At 37.8% G+C, this 18,234-nt stretch overlaps 1 protein-coding gene across 1 annotated transcript; it reads right to left on the bottom strand.

Moving 5' to 3' along the window:
* Positions 1-10,692: 10,692 nt before the first annotated feature.
* LOC137403651 (POU domain, class 3, transcription factor 2-like) lies at positions 10,693-16,829 on the bottom strand. Its single transcript, XM_068089629.1, has 3 exons — positions 16,416-16,829; positions 12,802-13,378; positions 10,693-11,847 (listed from the first exon to the last, which is right to left on the bottom strand). Exons 1-3 carry the CDS (start codon positions 16,805-16,807, stop codon positions 11,284-11,286), a joined length of 1,533 nt encoding a protein of 510 aa, XP_067945730.1. The 5' UTR covers positions 16,808-16,829; the 3' UTR covers positions 10,693-11,283.
* Positions 16,830-18,234: the final 1,405 nt, after the last annotated feature.

The raw sequence follows: 18,234 nt of genomic DNA, 5'->3' as shown, positions 1-18,234 counted from the left end.
CACGTATTTTTTTCTGAATGTTTCAACCACGATCAAGTTTTGACAATTTTAATCTTAAAGCATCCTGGCAGTCAGATCACCTCAAGCATCATAAACAATCGCAAGTGATAACAAATACTCATACTTTCTGATAAAATCTACTAAATTTTGTGTGAGTTCATCTTTAAGGAGCATCATGCTGACCTTGACCTTGCTATAATTATGCGGGTTGACCTTTGATGCTGTTGTTTGCTTCACAATCACTATGTTTCCATGATGCGCAGTGCTTCGGAGTTGTGCTCTTCGAAGTCGAGGGGATCGGGCATTTCCATGCTGCGCAGTGATTTCTAGCAAAACAGCCGGAGAAGAGATATTCTATAAATGGGAACGCCACGCGCCGCGCTTGCGCATAGCGATCATGCAGACCGAGCACCAGAAACGCTTTTTTTACGCTTTTCTCGTAATTATACTTTTATTTACAATACACCTTCACAATGTATTACTAATTTTAACACAATTTTTACAAAGTAACACGCAACAGGACGCCATACTGCTAGAAGCTACTTCTAGAAGGACAAGAAGACAAAATAGAAAGAGAAAGTTGCCTGTTGAATGGGAATCTGTTCAGTGTGCAAGTCTGTTTAGTTGTCATTCATTAGTAGTATGTTAGTTGCTTTTATTTTAATTTCTGTATGACATTTATTTTTTTCAAACAATATTCACAATACATATAACAATAAAATTTATAAAAATAATTGGAAATACAGTGCTAAAACATAAATATGCTAAAATATTAGTGTTAACACATACTATTCCGTTATTTCTACTCATCGTCTCCTCTCTCCCCACAGGTGACACCCTCTTGGTATGAGAATGTTTTGCCTAAGTCAAGGCCAGGTGTGTGGCTGCAGCATTTCAGAATGCCAAAAACCATTGTGGATGAGATTTGTGAGCTAGTACGTGACGATATGTCTCCTCAAGAAATATGCGTGAGGGAACCTGTTCCACTGAAGAAGAGGTAATGCCATTCATTTATTATGTCATGTAGGAATTGTGGCATACGGAAAACATGCCATATAGGAATAATAGTACATTTTTCAATATGTCTTGTAAAACTGTTTGGTTAATTGTGGCAATATTCTCTTATTCACAGGGTGTGCATAGCAATCTTCAAACTGGCTTCATGCTGCGAATATAGCAAAGTTGCAACAGGGTTCGGGGTCAGTAAGACTACAGTTCTTCGATGCTTGTATGCTTTCTGCAATGCCATGTCAAAAAAAAACATCAGTTCATCACCTGGTACTCAGATGTAGAAGCAGGGGAGATTGCTGATATCATCGAAGCTAATTACAAATACCCACAAGCCATAGGGGCTGTCGATGGAACACACTTCGAGATCACACCACCTGCTGATGGCATGGCTGATTTTCTATGTAGGAAAATGTACCCAAGTGTTGTCATGCAAGTGGTGGTTGATGTTCAGTAGCTGTTTAGAGACGTTTATGCCAACACCCAGGCAGTGTTCACGATGCCGCCATTTTCAGAAGATCAAAGCTGAGTACACTAGTGGTGCAAAATATGCCAAAACGGGATAAAATTGTTCATGGAGAGAGTCTTCCACTCCACATCCTTGGCGACCCTGCATACCCTATGTCTAGACAAATCATTAAAGGTTTCACAGGGGCCAACTTGTCACCCGAAAAGGAATCATTTAATGTTTACCACAGCAAAGCACGCATGTGTGTCGAGATTGCGTTTGGAAGACTCAAAGCATGCTGGAGAATGCTGCGAAGGTGTATTGATGTCAAGTATAAGTTGATGCTCAAGCTTATTACTACATGCTGTATATTGCATAACATGCTAGAAACTAAAAAAGTTGTGATTCCCGCCACCTTCACAACAGACTAGCAGATGAACCAGCTGAACGTGAACAGCCGCCACCTGTGTTCAATCATGAGCAAACTAGAGATGCAGTTGAGATCCGTGATACTATCAAGGAGTTCCTTGCTCACACCCAGCCATTACTCCGTCCCTTTCACGTGTAAAACCACATTTGAATTTGTGACATTAATTTTGTGAGTGAGTTCAACTAATTGTGTTACTGTATTCAATATTTATGTAAAATCTTTACAGAGTAGAAAATAATAATGTAAATAATAATTTCAACTGAACATACATGAACTGTCTCCAATACTTATGTGAAGTCTTTACATAGTTCAAAGTACTAGTCTAACGTGGGCACATTATACCCTGACAATTTATTACTGGCCAATGAGGTAGGTAGCCTTTCAGGATTGGTTGCAGTGTGGGGTGCATGGGGAAATATTGTGGTGGTGGGGTGGTATGCTTGAAGCGAATGCATTATTTGACGAATGGGTGGTGTGAGGAAATGTATTGCTGATGGTGTGGGGTGGGCTGGTGAAAGTATCATTAGGAGGTTGCGGAAAAGGGACAGAGCCCTGGAGGTGGTTTGGCATGGCATAAGGTGTAGAGGGTTGTTGCATGATCTGTTGCATAATAGTAAAAATTCCATTCAACATTGTCATTGAACTCTTTTCAATAATGGCAGCAACAGCCTTTAGGTCGTCTTGCCTTTGCTCTGTTAGTATCCTCTTCAACTCACGCATGTCCTCATCATCTCTCGACCTCTTTTTCCTGTTTGTCGAAGAAGATGAACATGCTGACACAGCAGATCTGGGCCTCTCCCGATCAGAGTCAACATCTGTTAAAATTGGATATTTTAAAATAAATTTATAAAGATTTTATCAACATGTCTTGTATTGTCGACCCAGATACTTTAAGTTATGACCACCCCACTCAAATGCAACACCTTCCTTACACAATTCAACAGCAGCTAGAAGGTCTGGTTTTACATGAAATCAAGTTCTGTTCAATGATTTTTAAGATCAATCACATAGTATAGTATGTAAATAGCATGTTTCACAAACCTTGTGTATTTTCTGCCTATTCCTCCGTGTCGATCTCTTTAGCTATGGGTCTATGACCCATAACCTCCTGAAGATTTTGGTGAAAGCGCCACGAGGGTGCTGGTGCTCCTGGATAACGGAAATGACAAATGTATCAGCGTGAGTATGAGCAGTTGTGTATGGTATATCACAAAGGTAAAATAACATATTGATAAAATGTTACTATTGTACATTACATGTTTTATTGCTATTAGAAAATAATTATTTTTAACAAAAATATGATAATACATCGTGTAATACATAATAGGTAAGTCAATCACCGACTATCTGCAAAATAGAATTAATTTTACGTGATAGGAAAGAGTATCTGGGACTTTGTTTGACCAAACTTTTACTTACCTGACTTTGATGCTTCAGCCTTGTAGCGTAGATATTTCGGCTTCAATGATTTCCATTTAATACGCCACTGAGCTCCTGTCTTTGGACTCCACGACTTCCCTTCACCGTCCGCAGTCCGCTCAGCCATCTTTGCAGCCAGCATATCGAATATTTTAATATTACTTTGGGACTTTCCATCTATCTTTTGAAAAGCGTTGGTATCAATAATAAAGTCCAAGAAAGTAATCACTTCATCATCCTCATAAGTGCAGACCATTATTTAATTGAAAGAAAATCAGAAGAATACAAAAGAACAATATGCGCGAGAAAACGTTCGTACGTGGTTATGGCGCTCGATGAATCTGCCTCCACAACAAGAGAGCCATGCGCTGCCATTGCGCAATGCCGTTTCCTTGCTGCGAATTTGCACTGGCTTCGCACTGATCAGTACGCAGTGATTTCGGTGCGAAGACGCCGTTTCCATGATTCGGAGATAGCGCAACTCCGAAGCACTGCATCATGGAAACATAGTGAGTATGTTACACTTTCATGCATATGTAAATAAAACCTGTGCTGGCAATATATTGCTCGGATAGTTATGTGTTGATAGCCATCTTGTTTTCCTTTTTTGTCATGAAAATAACTGTTGTACTGACAGACATTTTTAAAGTAACATTTGAAAACGGAAATAGGTCACACGGCTAAAAATAAATAGCCTATGAAAGTCAAGCGATGGAAATAATTTTTCACAGACATAAACGTGTTAAACCCAAAGGTGAAGCCAAGTAGGGAACACAACAGCTTCTGCAGCCAGGACTTAAAACATAGCCACCGAGTTCTAGGGGCATCTAGTTTTTACTTTCCGATTAGGGAATTTTTAATTGAATATGCTTTTAGATATATATTGCTAATGTGAGAATTGAATATGATTTTAGATATATATTGCTAATGTGAGAATTGAATATGATTCTAGATATATATTGCTAATGTGAGAATTGAATATGATTCTAGATATATAATGCTAATGTGAGAATTGAATATGATTTTAGATATATATTGCTAATGTGAGAATTGAATATGATTTTAGATATATAATGCTAATGTGAGAATTGACATGTAGAACATCGATGGTAAATCGCTGACTTTTCGACTGCTCAACTATATTTAGCCGAGTATTGGTATAAAAGAGTCATTGCATATCACATTACGCAATGATCAATTTCTAATTTTTCACGATGACACTCGACATATCTGAACCCAACCCTGAGTGATAGACCAAATGTACCGCCTTTGCTTGCATCCTTCACCTGATTGCCACAAGGCTGCTACATCTGGAGGCCTCCTTAAACCGCTCGTTTCTAAATATCAGATACGAGTCACCTACTCTACTCACCTTTAAAGTTTCTTTATTTTAATCGAACTGTCAAAGAAAAAAAGATTTATCATCGAGCGTTTGAGTGATTAGCCGCAACAAGTATCTGCAACAATTAATTTCTATCAAAGTTTTGTTATGGCAGAAACAGGAGCCGAATAGCTAGACAGGTCATGGTTGAGGGAATGAGACACTTCAACTCTGCTCTGAATAAAATGGTTTCTTCTACTCGCCAGGTGTAGGTCGCATTGCTTTTCAATTTCCAGCTAGCTAAATACTCCCGGCCACTCGGTGCTATCTGCCACTCGGTGCTATGGCTAATTAAAGCTCTTCAGGTTTTTCTTTATTCTTATTACGTAACATAATACAGTAATAATGAAGCATTAGGAGGCGTTAGCTAGATAACTTTCTTTTGAAATTGACTTCAGTGAAATCGTCTGAAGTCATTGAAAAATCATTAAAAATATGAAACCAGTGCCAAGGGGTGAGTTGTCACTTTGATGTGAGAGATTCGAGGTGTAGCAGCTTTTACGCAGCTCGCTTGAGTTCCGCAAGTATTTCTTATTAAGAAAATCCTTTGTAAATGCTGCAGATGCACAAAGAGATTATAACTTACCAACCAGAGCGAGTGTTATTATTATTATTAAAATTATTATTATTTTGATAAATGAATGTCAGCATCAATAGAATCTTCATAACCGAATTCACTAAGTTGCTAAAGCAATATATAAACAGAATCAACCAAGCGATTAGATTGGGGCTGTGATCAACCAATGATGACCTGATATTCTTAAATTTTGTAAATCAAACCAGATTAAACCTACCAAGTAGAAGAAATCAATAAAAGTTCAGTTGTTTTGGGGTCGAAAAAGTATCATGCATTTTTTTTCTTGTTTAATATAAAGCAGCATGTAAAAAAGTAGGGTTTGTTTACCAGCAAAATGCCGAATTGTTGGGGAGCCACAGAGTGTTAAAATATAAAACTAGTATGCTCGGTGCGCCATGAGAAATCGTCAATGTAATAAGTATGAGCTCAACAAGAGAGGTCGTCAGTGTAATAAGTATGAGCTCAACAAGAGAGGTCGTCAGTGTAATAAATATGAGCTCAACAAGAGAGGTCGTTCTTTGATGTGGAAAGGCGGTTAGTGACAAGGTGGCAGCGAAATGGCAGTGAGGAAGCAGAGAGGTAGCAGCGAGATGGCAGCAAGGTTCCTCCACTCAGGACAGATAAATAGACGGACAGACAAAGAGACTGGTATGGCTCTTATTATAGTAAAGACTACCTGAGATAGTCTAAGTCTACAACTGCGCTTTCTTTTAAAACCTTTGAGTGTTTCATAACATGATAATAAATAATAGATAAATTTTTTTGTCATCTTATATGACACCATAGCGATAATAATTGGTGCTACACACCCGAGTAATACTAATAAAATTGGTGTTATATTGCATCGTAAAGAATAAAAACAGTTGTTTTTTAGCAGTTTGACAAAGTGGAGGTCAAAACACACAGTTAATGACTACTAAAACCAATTGAAGGAATTGCGAGTAAAGTCATACTGCACACAGTATCTATGTAGGCCGCTCTCACTACTAATAATCTTTGTGGTCCAGCTGCTGCCAGGCTGCTGCCAGGCTCTCGTCGGCTGCTTGTGATGGCAATTTTCTTACATTTTCTCATTAAAAACAGAGAAATTTTTTGCTAAGCTGGTTTCGCTTTAACAAACACTAAATTTTGCAGCGTAAACAGACTTTAAAGATGGTCAGACTGCAGGCCATCTTATCCTTTAAAGATGGTCAGACTGGAGGCCATATTATCCTTTAAAGATGGTCAGACTGCAGGCCATCTTATCCTTTATAGATGGTCAGACTGGAGGCCATCTTATCCTTTAAAGATGGTCAGACTGGAGGCCATATTATCCTTTAAAGATGGTCAGACTACAGGCCATCTTATTCTTTATAGATGGTCAGACTGGAGGCCATCTTATCCTTTAAAGATGGTCAGACTGGAGGCCATCTTATCCTTTAAAGATGGTCAGACTGCAGGCCATCTTATCCTTTAAAGATGGTCAGACTGGAGGCCATCTTATCCTTTAAAGATGGTCAGACTGGAGGCCATCTTATCCTTTAAAGATGGTCAGACTGGAGGCCATCTTATCCTTTAAAGATGGTCAGACTGCAGGCCATCTTATCCTTTAAAGATGGTCAGACTGGAGGCCATCTTATCCTTTAAAGATGGTCAGACTGCAGGCCATCTTATCCTTTAAAGATGGTCAGACTGGAGGCCATCTTATCCTTTAAAGATGGTCAGACTGCAGGCCATCTTATCCTGACGTGCGCCTGACAGAAGTGCCTGGCGTCGAAGCTTCTAATAAAAGAATTCAGAATTCAGAAGCTTCTAATAAAGTCTTTAAACCGGAACTAGATAAAGTGCTGCTAATTTTCTAAGTTCAATTTGATGTATGTTGGTGCTCCTTGCAAACTTTAGTTTTTCCAGCTGAGATATGCCCACATTGAAGCCTAGTTTGGCTGCCATGGCGCCAACCCTATAAAGGTTGAAGGTCACTCGATACGAAATGTGAGGCTAGCATTTGTGTAAACTTTACCACTAATGGGGCAAGTGTAATCTTTTGTCCTTGACTTTTACGCAAATAAATTTTTACTATAGTTCTTTTAGTATAAACTGTTTATTTCTTAATATTCAATTGAATAATTTTATTTTTAAAGCATTTTTTATGTTAAATTCGTAATATTATTTTTAATTAACAAAATATTTTTTTTATGTTAAACATGTTCTCTGATGATCAGACAACCAATTGTTGATAAAGCTGCAGTCACACAGTTGAAGCTTTTCTAATAATATATGCAAATAAGCTAGCATTTGCCGCTCATGTCAGTAGCAGGGTCAATACTAAAAAACTTGCCAGCGAATTTGCTCAATATTTCTCTCGTGTGCTCCAGCTAACCAAACTGTAATGATACTCAGCAATTATTACATGTATGTAACCGCTAAACTGCTCAGAATGTTGTCTTTCCTCAGCAGCTCTTTCCCTCATTTTAAGTTATTTGTATTCACAAGTCAAAATGGCTAATCCCCCCCTCCTTCGCATTAGGAGTCCAAAACCCACAGAATAAGACTATGAAATCACACTCTGTCTCCCTTTAGCCACACATATAATGAATTTATATTACTCCTTATTTCTCTAGTCCAGCCTCACAGCTGTAAGCCATTTCTCTTTCCGATTAGAGTATATGTCATTTTATTTTCCAATAAAGTGGTGTAAACAAGGATTTAACACTTGTTCAAACGGAACTCAGATGGATTTAAATCGTGTGTTCAATCTATTAATTGCCGACCCGCTGTTTTCTATTGAATTGGCAAGGTCATCAATCAGGTCATTAGGATCAGCGATACTCGACTTCTCTTTGAAGCCATAACAACGCTGATAGGCAAACAAAGGGATGTTAACTTAACTTTTGTGGCTATACTATCAGATATAGAAGGCAAGAGGCTTGCAGAAAGCTATCACCTTTGCGTAAAGTACTCCCTGGACAGGTGCGGCGTTGTATCACCACTGCAAATGTGGCTTGTGTCACCATAATAACGCTCCTGGGTACAGTTTACCATCTGCCTATTGTTGGTGCAGTTACCTTTATGGACAATTTTTCTTCACCAGTTGTCTATTCCGATTGGTTGACTGCGGTAAGATCGGCATATATGACTGGTTGATTGTAGAATGTGTTGCAAATATGGAAATTCACTTATTCTACTATTCAATGGCTCAGATACCATCCCTAGAGCAAATCTCATCTGCCCAAGTGCTTGCTTGCGTTTAGTAGAGAAGAAGTAGTCAAAGAACTGATGGAGGTAGAGATTGCCCAATGACAGCATCGACGTGATTTATGATATCAACTATCAAATCTGAAACAAAAAGAAATATACAATTCATGCACATTTTTTTCTAATTGTTGCAGAGTTGATAGAAGCTGTATAACAGCCATCAACTCTGACCTTGCTCCGACCTCATGCTGACCTTACACAGATCAATACATACTTCAGCTTCATTTTCCAGCATTGAAGACTTGACTTTGAGAAACTGACAAAAGTCATCTGAAAATGATGCCATATGTTGCCTTTAGTGACCCGCTGCTTTTAATGACCCGCCGCCTTTAGTGACCCGCTGCCTTTAGTGACCTACTGCCTTTAGTGACCCGATGTCTTTAGTAACCCGCTGTCTTTAGTGACCTGTTGGTATTCCACCGTTTATGCTCGTAATTTAGCTCATATCCAAACATAAAGGGAAAGCTTTATTCACTCTTTTTATCAAAAGAGTTCTGCACATTCAAGTTCGAGCGTTCCGTCTTTAGCCTTAGAAATCTTCCATAATAGCCTAAGACCCTTATACTACATAGTTCAAGGATTGATCATGCAATGAAATATCAAATAGTAGCAGGTCAAGGGGTAAGAACCAGTTAATTGTTGAAATCAGCTAAAAAAGTTTGACTGATGTCATAGTGCATACAAGGTATCATTGTTCGACAGCGATTATCTCCTTTACAATAACTGCTATTAAATGAAAAGATACTCAAAATAGTAACTTTGATAACCAATTAGATGATGGCTAAAAGCAAGTTTCCTCAAATTTAATAATTTCATAAAAAAAACTTTTTGTTCTTTTGTGTTATTTCTTTTAAACGTATTTTGTCCGTTATTTAGTATTACTTAGTTGCAATTCAGCTGTTGTCAGTTGTTGTCAGTTGCTGTCAGTTGCTGTCACTTGCTAGTCAGCTGTTGTCAGTTGTTGTCAGTTGCTGTCAGTTGCTGTCAGTTGTTGTCAGTTGCTGATTGTAGCAACACAGTAAATCTGCGTAGTGTGAACATTTTTGTCTTTTCTCTCTTCAAGTAAGTTAGCGTGATTTAGCAACTGTTAGACTTAAAGCTCAAAGCTTGAAGACCGCCCGAAGCCGGTCAGAGTGATCTTCAGGTTAATCAAACTCAACCTAATACTTTTTTTATGAAACTTTGCAACCGTCGCTGGCGCTGTTCAGACGATGAGCTGATGATGTATTCGGTGCAAACCGCATGTCTTATTAACGGTTATTTAATTTGTTCAAATAACTCTGTTGGCTTTAATTTATTACACATTATTTTAGAAATATTGTCTGCAGCTCATGCAATTAACTTACCGTAATATTTGTACTAATTACGGAGAGCCTATGACATATCATTGGGCAGAGTGTAAAACGATGACTCGTCAAGCCTGTAGAGAAACATCCTTCTATAAGGTGTGTCAGAGAATAGCACAACCTGCATCCAGTGTTATTTATAACTGAGATGCTATTAAACATGTCACCTTTCATCGACTGCCCAGGCCTCTATTTCACACTCTTCAATCTTGGGGTTAAAAACACTCAATCGGAAGGGTGTATGGCAATTCCACTTTGAAATTTAATAGTTTTAACCAATCAACATGAAAGCCACTTGACTTGTTTTTAATCAATCAACCAATAATAACAACTTTGTATTGCGTAACAGCTGCCAGCATTTTAATTGATATGTTATGAGCAAATCTTTTGCATTTATATCATATTATAGACTATAGATTTTATATTATAGATGTGTATTTGTATTTGATCACTGTTTTCTCATCAGTTATTTTCCTTACCAAAATACATTTTTATGGTTGATTAAAAACTTGCGTTTATCAACCCTAATGCCATGATTCATTTATATACCAGTAACTGGCACCAGATACTTTTCCAAAGTATTTCAAGATGAGGTCAGAAGCTAAAATTAGGATACACATCTTCATGGCTTAATATTCGACTTGATCCGCTAAAAGGAATATTCCTTTACTAGCTGATATTTACATATACAATACCTCTGATTGCTGTGATGGCATAAATAACTGCGAACCGAACTTTGGTAGGAATGTTGACCATGAGTACATTTTCCGGAATGTTCTTTTTCGCTCCACGTAACATTAGTGCTCACCACATAAAGTTATGATGAAGAAATGAATTAAATAATTAATATAAATATTCAATTATCTATATTGAGAAATGTTATAGTATAAAGAGACATTAGGTAGACCAAGTATGTGATAAGGCTACAGATTCATAAAGCTCTCTCAAACCCTGAATTGGCAAATAAATAGGTCTGCTAAGACTATGCGCAGTTTGTACAAAAAAGATATAAACACATCGTGTTACCTAGCAATAGCGGAACAATATAGAACAAAAAAAAAGATTTGATTGCACAGTAAAGCCAAAGTAAAGCTGATGAATGAAGGAAAAAAGGCCATTGGATAAACTATACTTTCACAATACTAGCTCAGAAGTACAATAAAAGGAAAATAACTTAAAACTCATTTCGGTTAAGTTCAACAGAAAAATGAATAAATTTTCTTACCCTAAAAAATACATGATAAGGTAGAAGCACATACAGAAGAGCGGTAACACGCCTCTGTCTACTTAAACTTTTCTCAAAAGTGCTGGTTTGTGATTAGTTTACGATTGGTAGGTTAATACTCGCTTCAAACTGGGTTTCAATTTAATTTAACAAAAAATCTGACGCCTTTTGTCTAACGATTTCAAAGGCAGTTTAAATTGCTTAAAAAGACAGTTCTAATAACGTGATTGACTCTGGTTGAGAAGGGGCAGGGTGTGAGGATACTGGGAGCTGAGTTGATACGACGTCATGTTGTAGGCACCTACTGCGTTAGGGGACGGCTGCGGTGACGTTTTATATGCTGGATGCTGTAAGCTGGCACTCATGCTATTCGTACTGCTGATGGAGTTCATATGAGCTGGCGGGGTTGTCAAGCTCACGCTGTCTTGATGAGGTGTCCTGCTGTCAGCGTGTGCTCTGACAGCACCGAGGCTGTCTATATGATTTGGTATAGATGCTATGTTTGCTACTGACGTCAGCTGGTCATGCTGCTTAGAGGATGCAGCTGCCGAGACACTGTCTAGGGGATTCGCTATGTTTGGTGGACTGTATCTATCGGAAAAACTGTCTGTTCTGGTGCTAGGTGGAGAGTTGGTTGATTGCTTAGCAGGGTTTGGGGATAGAGAAGGGTTGCTGTGAGGGGTCACAGCCCGATTATCAGCGGTGCTGGTTGGTGGAACACTTTCCTCTGAGTCGCTCGGGTATATCAGCTCACCATTCTGAGAATACATTCTTTTCTCCTGGAAAGTAAAAAACAGTATTCAATAAGTTTGTTTCTATATCATTACTGTTACTAATCGATTGATGCGTTACATCATCCAAAACTCTAAGACAACCGGCAGCTAAAAGCCTTGGTTGGGTGTCAACAAAAACTGTCCACCCTAGAACTAAACCTCTAAACTTCTTGCTAACTCCCAAGTCTAGTTGGTAAATTTTGCCATTTGCAGTCTTCATAGACAACAGTGACAATTAATCACTCAGCAATGAAATGACTCGACTTGTCTAGATGTGACACTCGCGTTACGCTTGCATTTTATCCGTTGCAATAAACCAGTGACTCGATTCAACCAACCACTTGTAAATGAATGATGTTTTCGTGGTGTGCAAGGAGCTCTAACAGATTACTTCCCATGACAAGAAGATTAATTGTGTTTTACAGACTATTGTGGTACAAAACAAGCTTTTCTCCTTTTGCAGAAGCTCCGAATCAACAGGGAGAAAGTGTAGCGCAACTTATAGTTTCTAAATGGCTGTAGGACAATAGGCCCAAACCTTTCAATTGGATTATAGTGATCAATTATGCATAAAACTTGATGAATACTAGGTTTAAAATTATTTTGAAATGTATTGGTTTTTCCAGTTTTACTTGTTGAAAGGTTTTTCAAACAGCAAGTCAAATTAAATTACCAGAGAAGCCGCTGTTGACGAAAAATTAAACAATATTCAACGAAACTTTTTGTGTGTGGTTGTTCTTTAAAAAAGAGTGAACAATGGAAGAAGATGGATGATTTAAATAAAAAAGATTTGAGATTTTTTATTTATTTTGCAGTTTGCTTCAGATAAGATATTTTACTGGAACAATGTCACATCCATTGATCTCTAAACTGATTTTTGTCTGATTTCAGAACACTCGCCAGCGTTGACACAATCCATGAAACTCAAATTCTCAGAGATATCAAGTATGGGCACTTTACCTTTTGTCGTCGGTTGCAGAACCAGACACGGACTACTTCCTTTTCGAGCTGAAGGGTGTTGGCAAGGTTGGCGATGTCTTGTGCTGATGGTTTGCTATGTTTTTGAAAATGATTTTCAAGGACTGTTTTAATTCCGACCTCAATGCTTGTTCTCTTCTTGCGCTTTCGTCCTTGAGTCGTTATTTTATGATCGGTGGTATTTGATTGGCCAGTCACGCTGTCCGCTTCATCAAGCCAACGGTGTAAGAGAGGTTTCAATTTGCACATGTTCTTAAAGCTTAACTGTAGTGCCTCGAACCGACAGATCGTCGTCTGAGAGAAGACATTGCCGTACAAAGTACCGAGAGCCATGCCTACGTCAGCCTGGGTAAACCCGAGCTTTATACGTTTCTGTTTGAATGATTTTGCAAACTGTTCGAGATCTTCATTGCTAGGCGATTCTTCCTCAAAAGGGTCTCGATATTCGGCGTACTCACTAGTTATCTGGGTTGGATAGGTAGTCGAGTGCGGTGATGTGAGGTAAGAGGTACAGGAGCTAGCCCAATTGTTCATCCCTGCTGCCATCGAGGTCGTAACACTAAAATAAAAAAAATTTACGTCTTAAAATGTGTGAAAAATAAGTGCAAACTGAGAAAAATAATAAAAAATGTCGGATTAATAATAATGCGTGTTGTTTAATAGCCTCAGGGCCCACCATATTTCTATATACCAGTACTGATGAGAATACATCCACGCTTAAGGCAACCCACTTCGTACAAAAAGAGCAATTATTTTAATCAGTCGTCGTTTGAAAGTTAATTGCTAGATCTTCTTTGCACTTTCTCTTTAACAATTAGGCTGGCCACACGTGCCCAGAGCAATCTTGTCCCTCTTACAATTTCTCTTCTTGCCTAGACTAAATTAACTGGATTTAAATTGTGGTCTCGTGTCTTGTGGCTTGAATAAGCAGGTTTCTGAAAGTTTAACCGAGACAGGAGGTTCAGTTATGAATTGGCTTATCAACTCTACAAATTATTTGTTTTGCAGACGACTTTTTCATATATGCGTGACGCCTTTGTTGCTGCCCTTAGAGTTTTTTTGCAATTACGAGAGGAGAAGCTACGGAGAAAGCCTGAAGGCCCCTTAGGACTTGCCTAAACCCTACCATAGCGTGTAGTGACTTTGACTGCATCAAACAGCGCAAAAGAGTTTGAGAGATTTCATGACCTCTTGCCTAAACACGATATCATTTACAATGAGCTAAAATGCTATTAGCTTTGGAGGTTTGGGCCATTAGTTATTCTTACGGCCAGAGTTTTGTCAGAGGATATTAGATAGGAAATCATAGAGCTCTATTAACAGACACGATGACTCATTCAGTGATTGCATAACAACCCTAGTCAAGCTTTCTTCATAGAATTAAAAAGCATTTCCCACCACAACGCTGGAATACAACATTTTTATAGAATGTTTACCGAAGTGTCATCGATAGTTCTCAGTATACGATAGAGGATACTTGTATAGCTACTACATAAATTAGCAATTTGTCTAAAACAGTTCCCTTGTTGGTGGCCAACCTGTCTAGAGACGCCGTCTTATGCGAAAAAGAATGCGAGATAAAATCCTACCGATTACCTAAAGCCTATAAGCCATATAGGATTACTACTGTTATCATCATTATTGGTCAAATCGTAATCGGCAACATGGCTCAACCACTTTATTGGCTATTAATATTTTAATAAACTATTAGAAGATTATGATAACAATAAAAATAATAGGAATAATAACAATTAATATCAATAATAAAACTACTAATAATAATAATAATAAATGAAAGTAATGAAAGTGATAAAAGAAAGGATTGGCGGAACCACTGTAATTAGGGCGAGTATGGTATTAAGATAAGAACAATGTCAGCTGAATAAATAAGATATAGAGAAATAGAATCCGCACAAATGCTGCGGAAAGCTCTAAAACTTTTAAAATGAACCTCTGGGTCATTGTTCTAACCTTTATTCAAGTACTAGCGACTGAAGAAATACCAAAAATGCTACAATATACAAGCTATAATATTAATACTAGTAAAAAATAATATGTCACAGTAATTCAATTTAGCCTTTGTGCCAACAGCTTTGCCAGTTATTTTACATAACCGATTAATTATTTTAGACTAAAAATATTTGAATCAAAGTTGTTACTAGGGCAAGGAAGTAGGTTAGCTAAAAGCAAAATGTCACTGGATCAAATTGTGATTAATCAATCTAGACCATGTCTAATATGGAAACAAAACACTAAAATACTTGACTATGAATACTTGGCCCCCAACAGGCCTGCGAATTAGTTACATCTTTTCTTTTATCTCATTGAAATTGGTCGCTGCTTCTCTTTTGGAGGTAATCAACTTGCTCAGACACTGGCTGTATAGTAGTCAGTTATTCATTTTATATAAAAACAGGTGCAGGCTATTAAAGCCATTTCTTTAAGATTCTCAAATAGATATATTTAATTTTCAACTCTACAATAAGTATATTTTCAAATATTTTTGTTTTCGGTTTTTAGAAGGAAAATGGCCATTAACTGACATCAGTTATAGTTGGCTGTCTCTTTACGATGACGTTGGCATGCGCACGGCTAGCAATATCATCACCACTCATCAAATTGCAATTGCTTAGAGATGATGACCCTTAAGTCTGTTGGAGGATCGCGTGTCCTTTGTTCTGATAGTCTCTACTATCGGAAGTTAAACACCCGACGCTTTGTTTACAAAAGCTCATTACGGCTTTAAAAACAGAATTAGTTCCGAGATTTTAAGCGTTAAAACAGTTTACTCGATTAAATGATCAATACCGGGCAAAAAATAGAGGCAGTGAGGCAAATAGAACCGCTGCCGCCGTGGTAGAGTTTGGGAGAGTGTTCTTAGAGAAACATCACCTAAAAACATCAGATTGATTTTCAAGTTATCTGGAGCCATGCGAAAGTATATGCACTATATTCAGACAGTGTGTCAGCGAATGGATTGCTGCGTTACAAGTGGCCAACGACGTCGAATAATGGATTACAAACATACTAAAACGTTTCGTGTCAATATTTTATCAGTCGATGTTAAAGCACTCTAAAGCTATTTGCTTATTCGGTGCACATCCATTCTGCTGCGGGATTGCGGCGAGACTAGGAGATGGTAACCCTCTGACAATTCCTTTCACCCGCAGCTAATTATTAGCAGCAAAATGTTTGACCAAAACAATGGGCAAAAATAATAAATGAATTCTTTGAAATAATTGTAGAGCAAATAATTCTGAGGCAAGTCTTGTAAATTTCATAACAATTTTAAGTTGCTGACTGGCAGGCGATTGTGAGAGTCTTAGTTATCTCCTTGGTTTTTCGTCGCTTTGTGAGACGAATCATTGTCTCCTTGGAGCAATGTTCCAGGGATTCCGCTTGCCAACAACTAGTAAGAATTAGCTGAAAGCTTTTATAGAAAGATGCTAACACAAGTTGAAATTTCAGTCTCATTTCATTTTTGAAAGTTGAAGGATTTGCAAAGAAAAAATTTAAAATCTTTTTAAAAAATAAAAAAACTAATTTTTCAACTAGATAAAGTTTCATAAACTGGCTTGATTTTCTCATGTACATACCGAGTGTAGTCCTGGAGTTCTGGTTTTACTATGTGACCGATGCTAAGCCCTGTAGCCTGATGTCCATACCAAGGAGTAGCGGTGTTGCCGGCAGCTGCAGGCCAGCTAGGGGCCAAAGCGTCATACTTAAATGTTGATTGCCATGGAAGGTAAGCGGCGGTAGGTGTATTCCCACTTGTTAGGTGCTCATACGGCTTAGCCGATTCGTACAGTTTTGAACCGTCGTAAGCTTTGGCTGTATCGTAAAACTTTGGTGAATCGTAAAGTTTTGTCGTGTCATAAAGTTTAGACGGTTCATAACTATGAGCCTGTGGAGCATTCGTCTGCCCTCCGTACATGCTTGCCACTGTCGATGCCGGGATGTACTGAGCTGGAAGTGCCACAGTCGACATGTTACTCCGTATGGCGGTCTCTGCCGAGAATTGTCATTATGAGCTTTTTCGATAAAATTTCCACCTATATATCAATAAACTCCGCCCATCTTCTACAACACCGTTGTCATTGACGACTACCGAGGCATTGCTTATATGAATAGATACGTCTGAATGGAGCGAACGAAGAGTTATAAATCCTGAAAAGGGGCGAAGAGCCATGAATCTGTGCATTACTAAATCTATTCTTTTGCCATTAGAAGGTTTGATTCATATTCATGTCACCCCATGGAGTATATAGTACCCAGCTGAATATATCGGTACATTTTAAACCCATGGACAGGCTGAATATATCTATATGAACAGGCTGAATATATCTATATGGACAGGCTGAATATATCTATATGAACAGGCTGAATATATCTATATGGACAGGCTGAATATATCTATATGGACAGGCTGAATATATCTATATGGACAGGCTGAATATATCTATATGGACAGGCTGAATATATCGGTACATTTTAAACCCATGAACAGGCTGTTTACAAATTCATAAAAAATAAATTTTGTTAAAGCTTTACAATATGAACAACTTTCTGGATAGGACTCAGTTAGAAACAGTATTGTTTCTATACTAACAGATGAATAATGGAAATACTGGCATGCCTGGATTTAATAAACAAATTTGCATACATATTCTATTGGCAAAAGCTACAATGCAAAAATTGGCTATTTATATCACAATCAGAAATAAATCACCTTAAATGGAATTGACTGATTATTTTTATTTAAATGTATCATTATATTCAGGAAATGAATAATAAAGTCACAAGTAATTAAAATCTGACGGTCAAAAGAAATCAACAAATTATGTCAGTTTATTTGCAAAACAGCCTCAAATAATCAGTAAGAAGCAGTTAATACACATTACATGTAGGCTATAATACAAGCACCTGCTATTGCTGTCACTTTGACTTGACTATATTCTCTTTTAATTATCTTATCAGATGTGACACTACTTTTAACAACTCACAAAAATTATGACACATCTGAGAGAAACGGAGCTAATTTCTCTTTTGTCCGTAGTTCTTCTGCTCAGCCAACTTGATGAGCTAAATGGCTAATAAAGATCCCGTAGCCATAATTCTATTACTGCCTTGTTTCCTGTAGAGCGTGTACAAATACATCTCATCACTAACCACTCTAATCATTATCACTAACACATCCTTGTTATAGCCTCACCTTGTTTCCTGTAGCACATGTACAAATACATCTCATCACTAACCACTCTAATCATTGTCACTAACACATCCCTGTTATAGCCTCATCTTCTCCAACTCTTCATCATAAATCTAAAGGTTGTTGGTATAAAAATGCTTTAGAAACAATCTTAACTCTGAACTTTACCCATAAGATCAAGAGTATTAAATGCTTTGAACAAAGTT

The sequence above is a fragment of the Watersipora subatra genome, chromosome 9 (assembly GCF_963576615.1).
Source record: "Watersipora subatra chromosome 9, tzWatSuba1.1, whole genome shotgun sequence".
NCBI lineage: Eukaryota > Metazoa > Bryozoa > Gymnolaemata > Cheilostomatida > Watersiporidae > Watersipora > Watersipora subatra.
The sequence above is the reverse complement of the archived record's forward strand: the minus strand, read 5'-3'. Positions and strand labels throughout refer to the sequence as shown.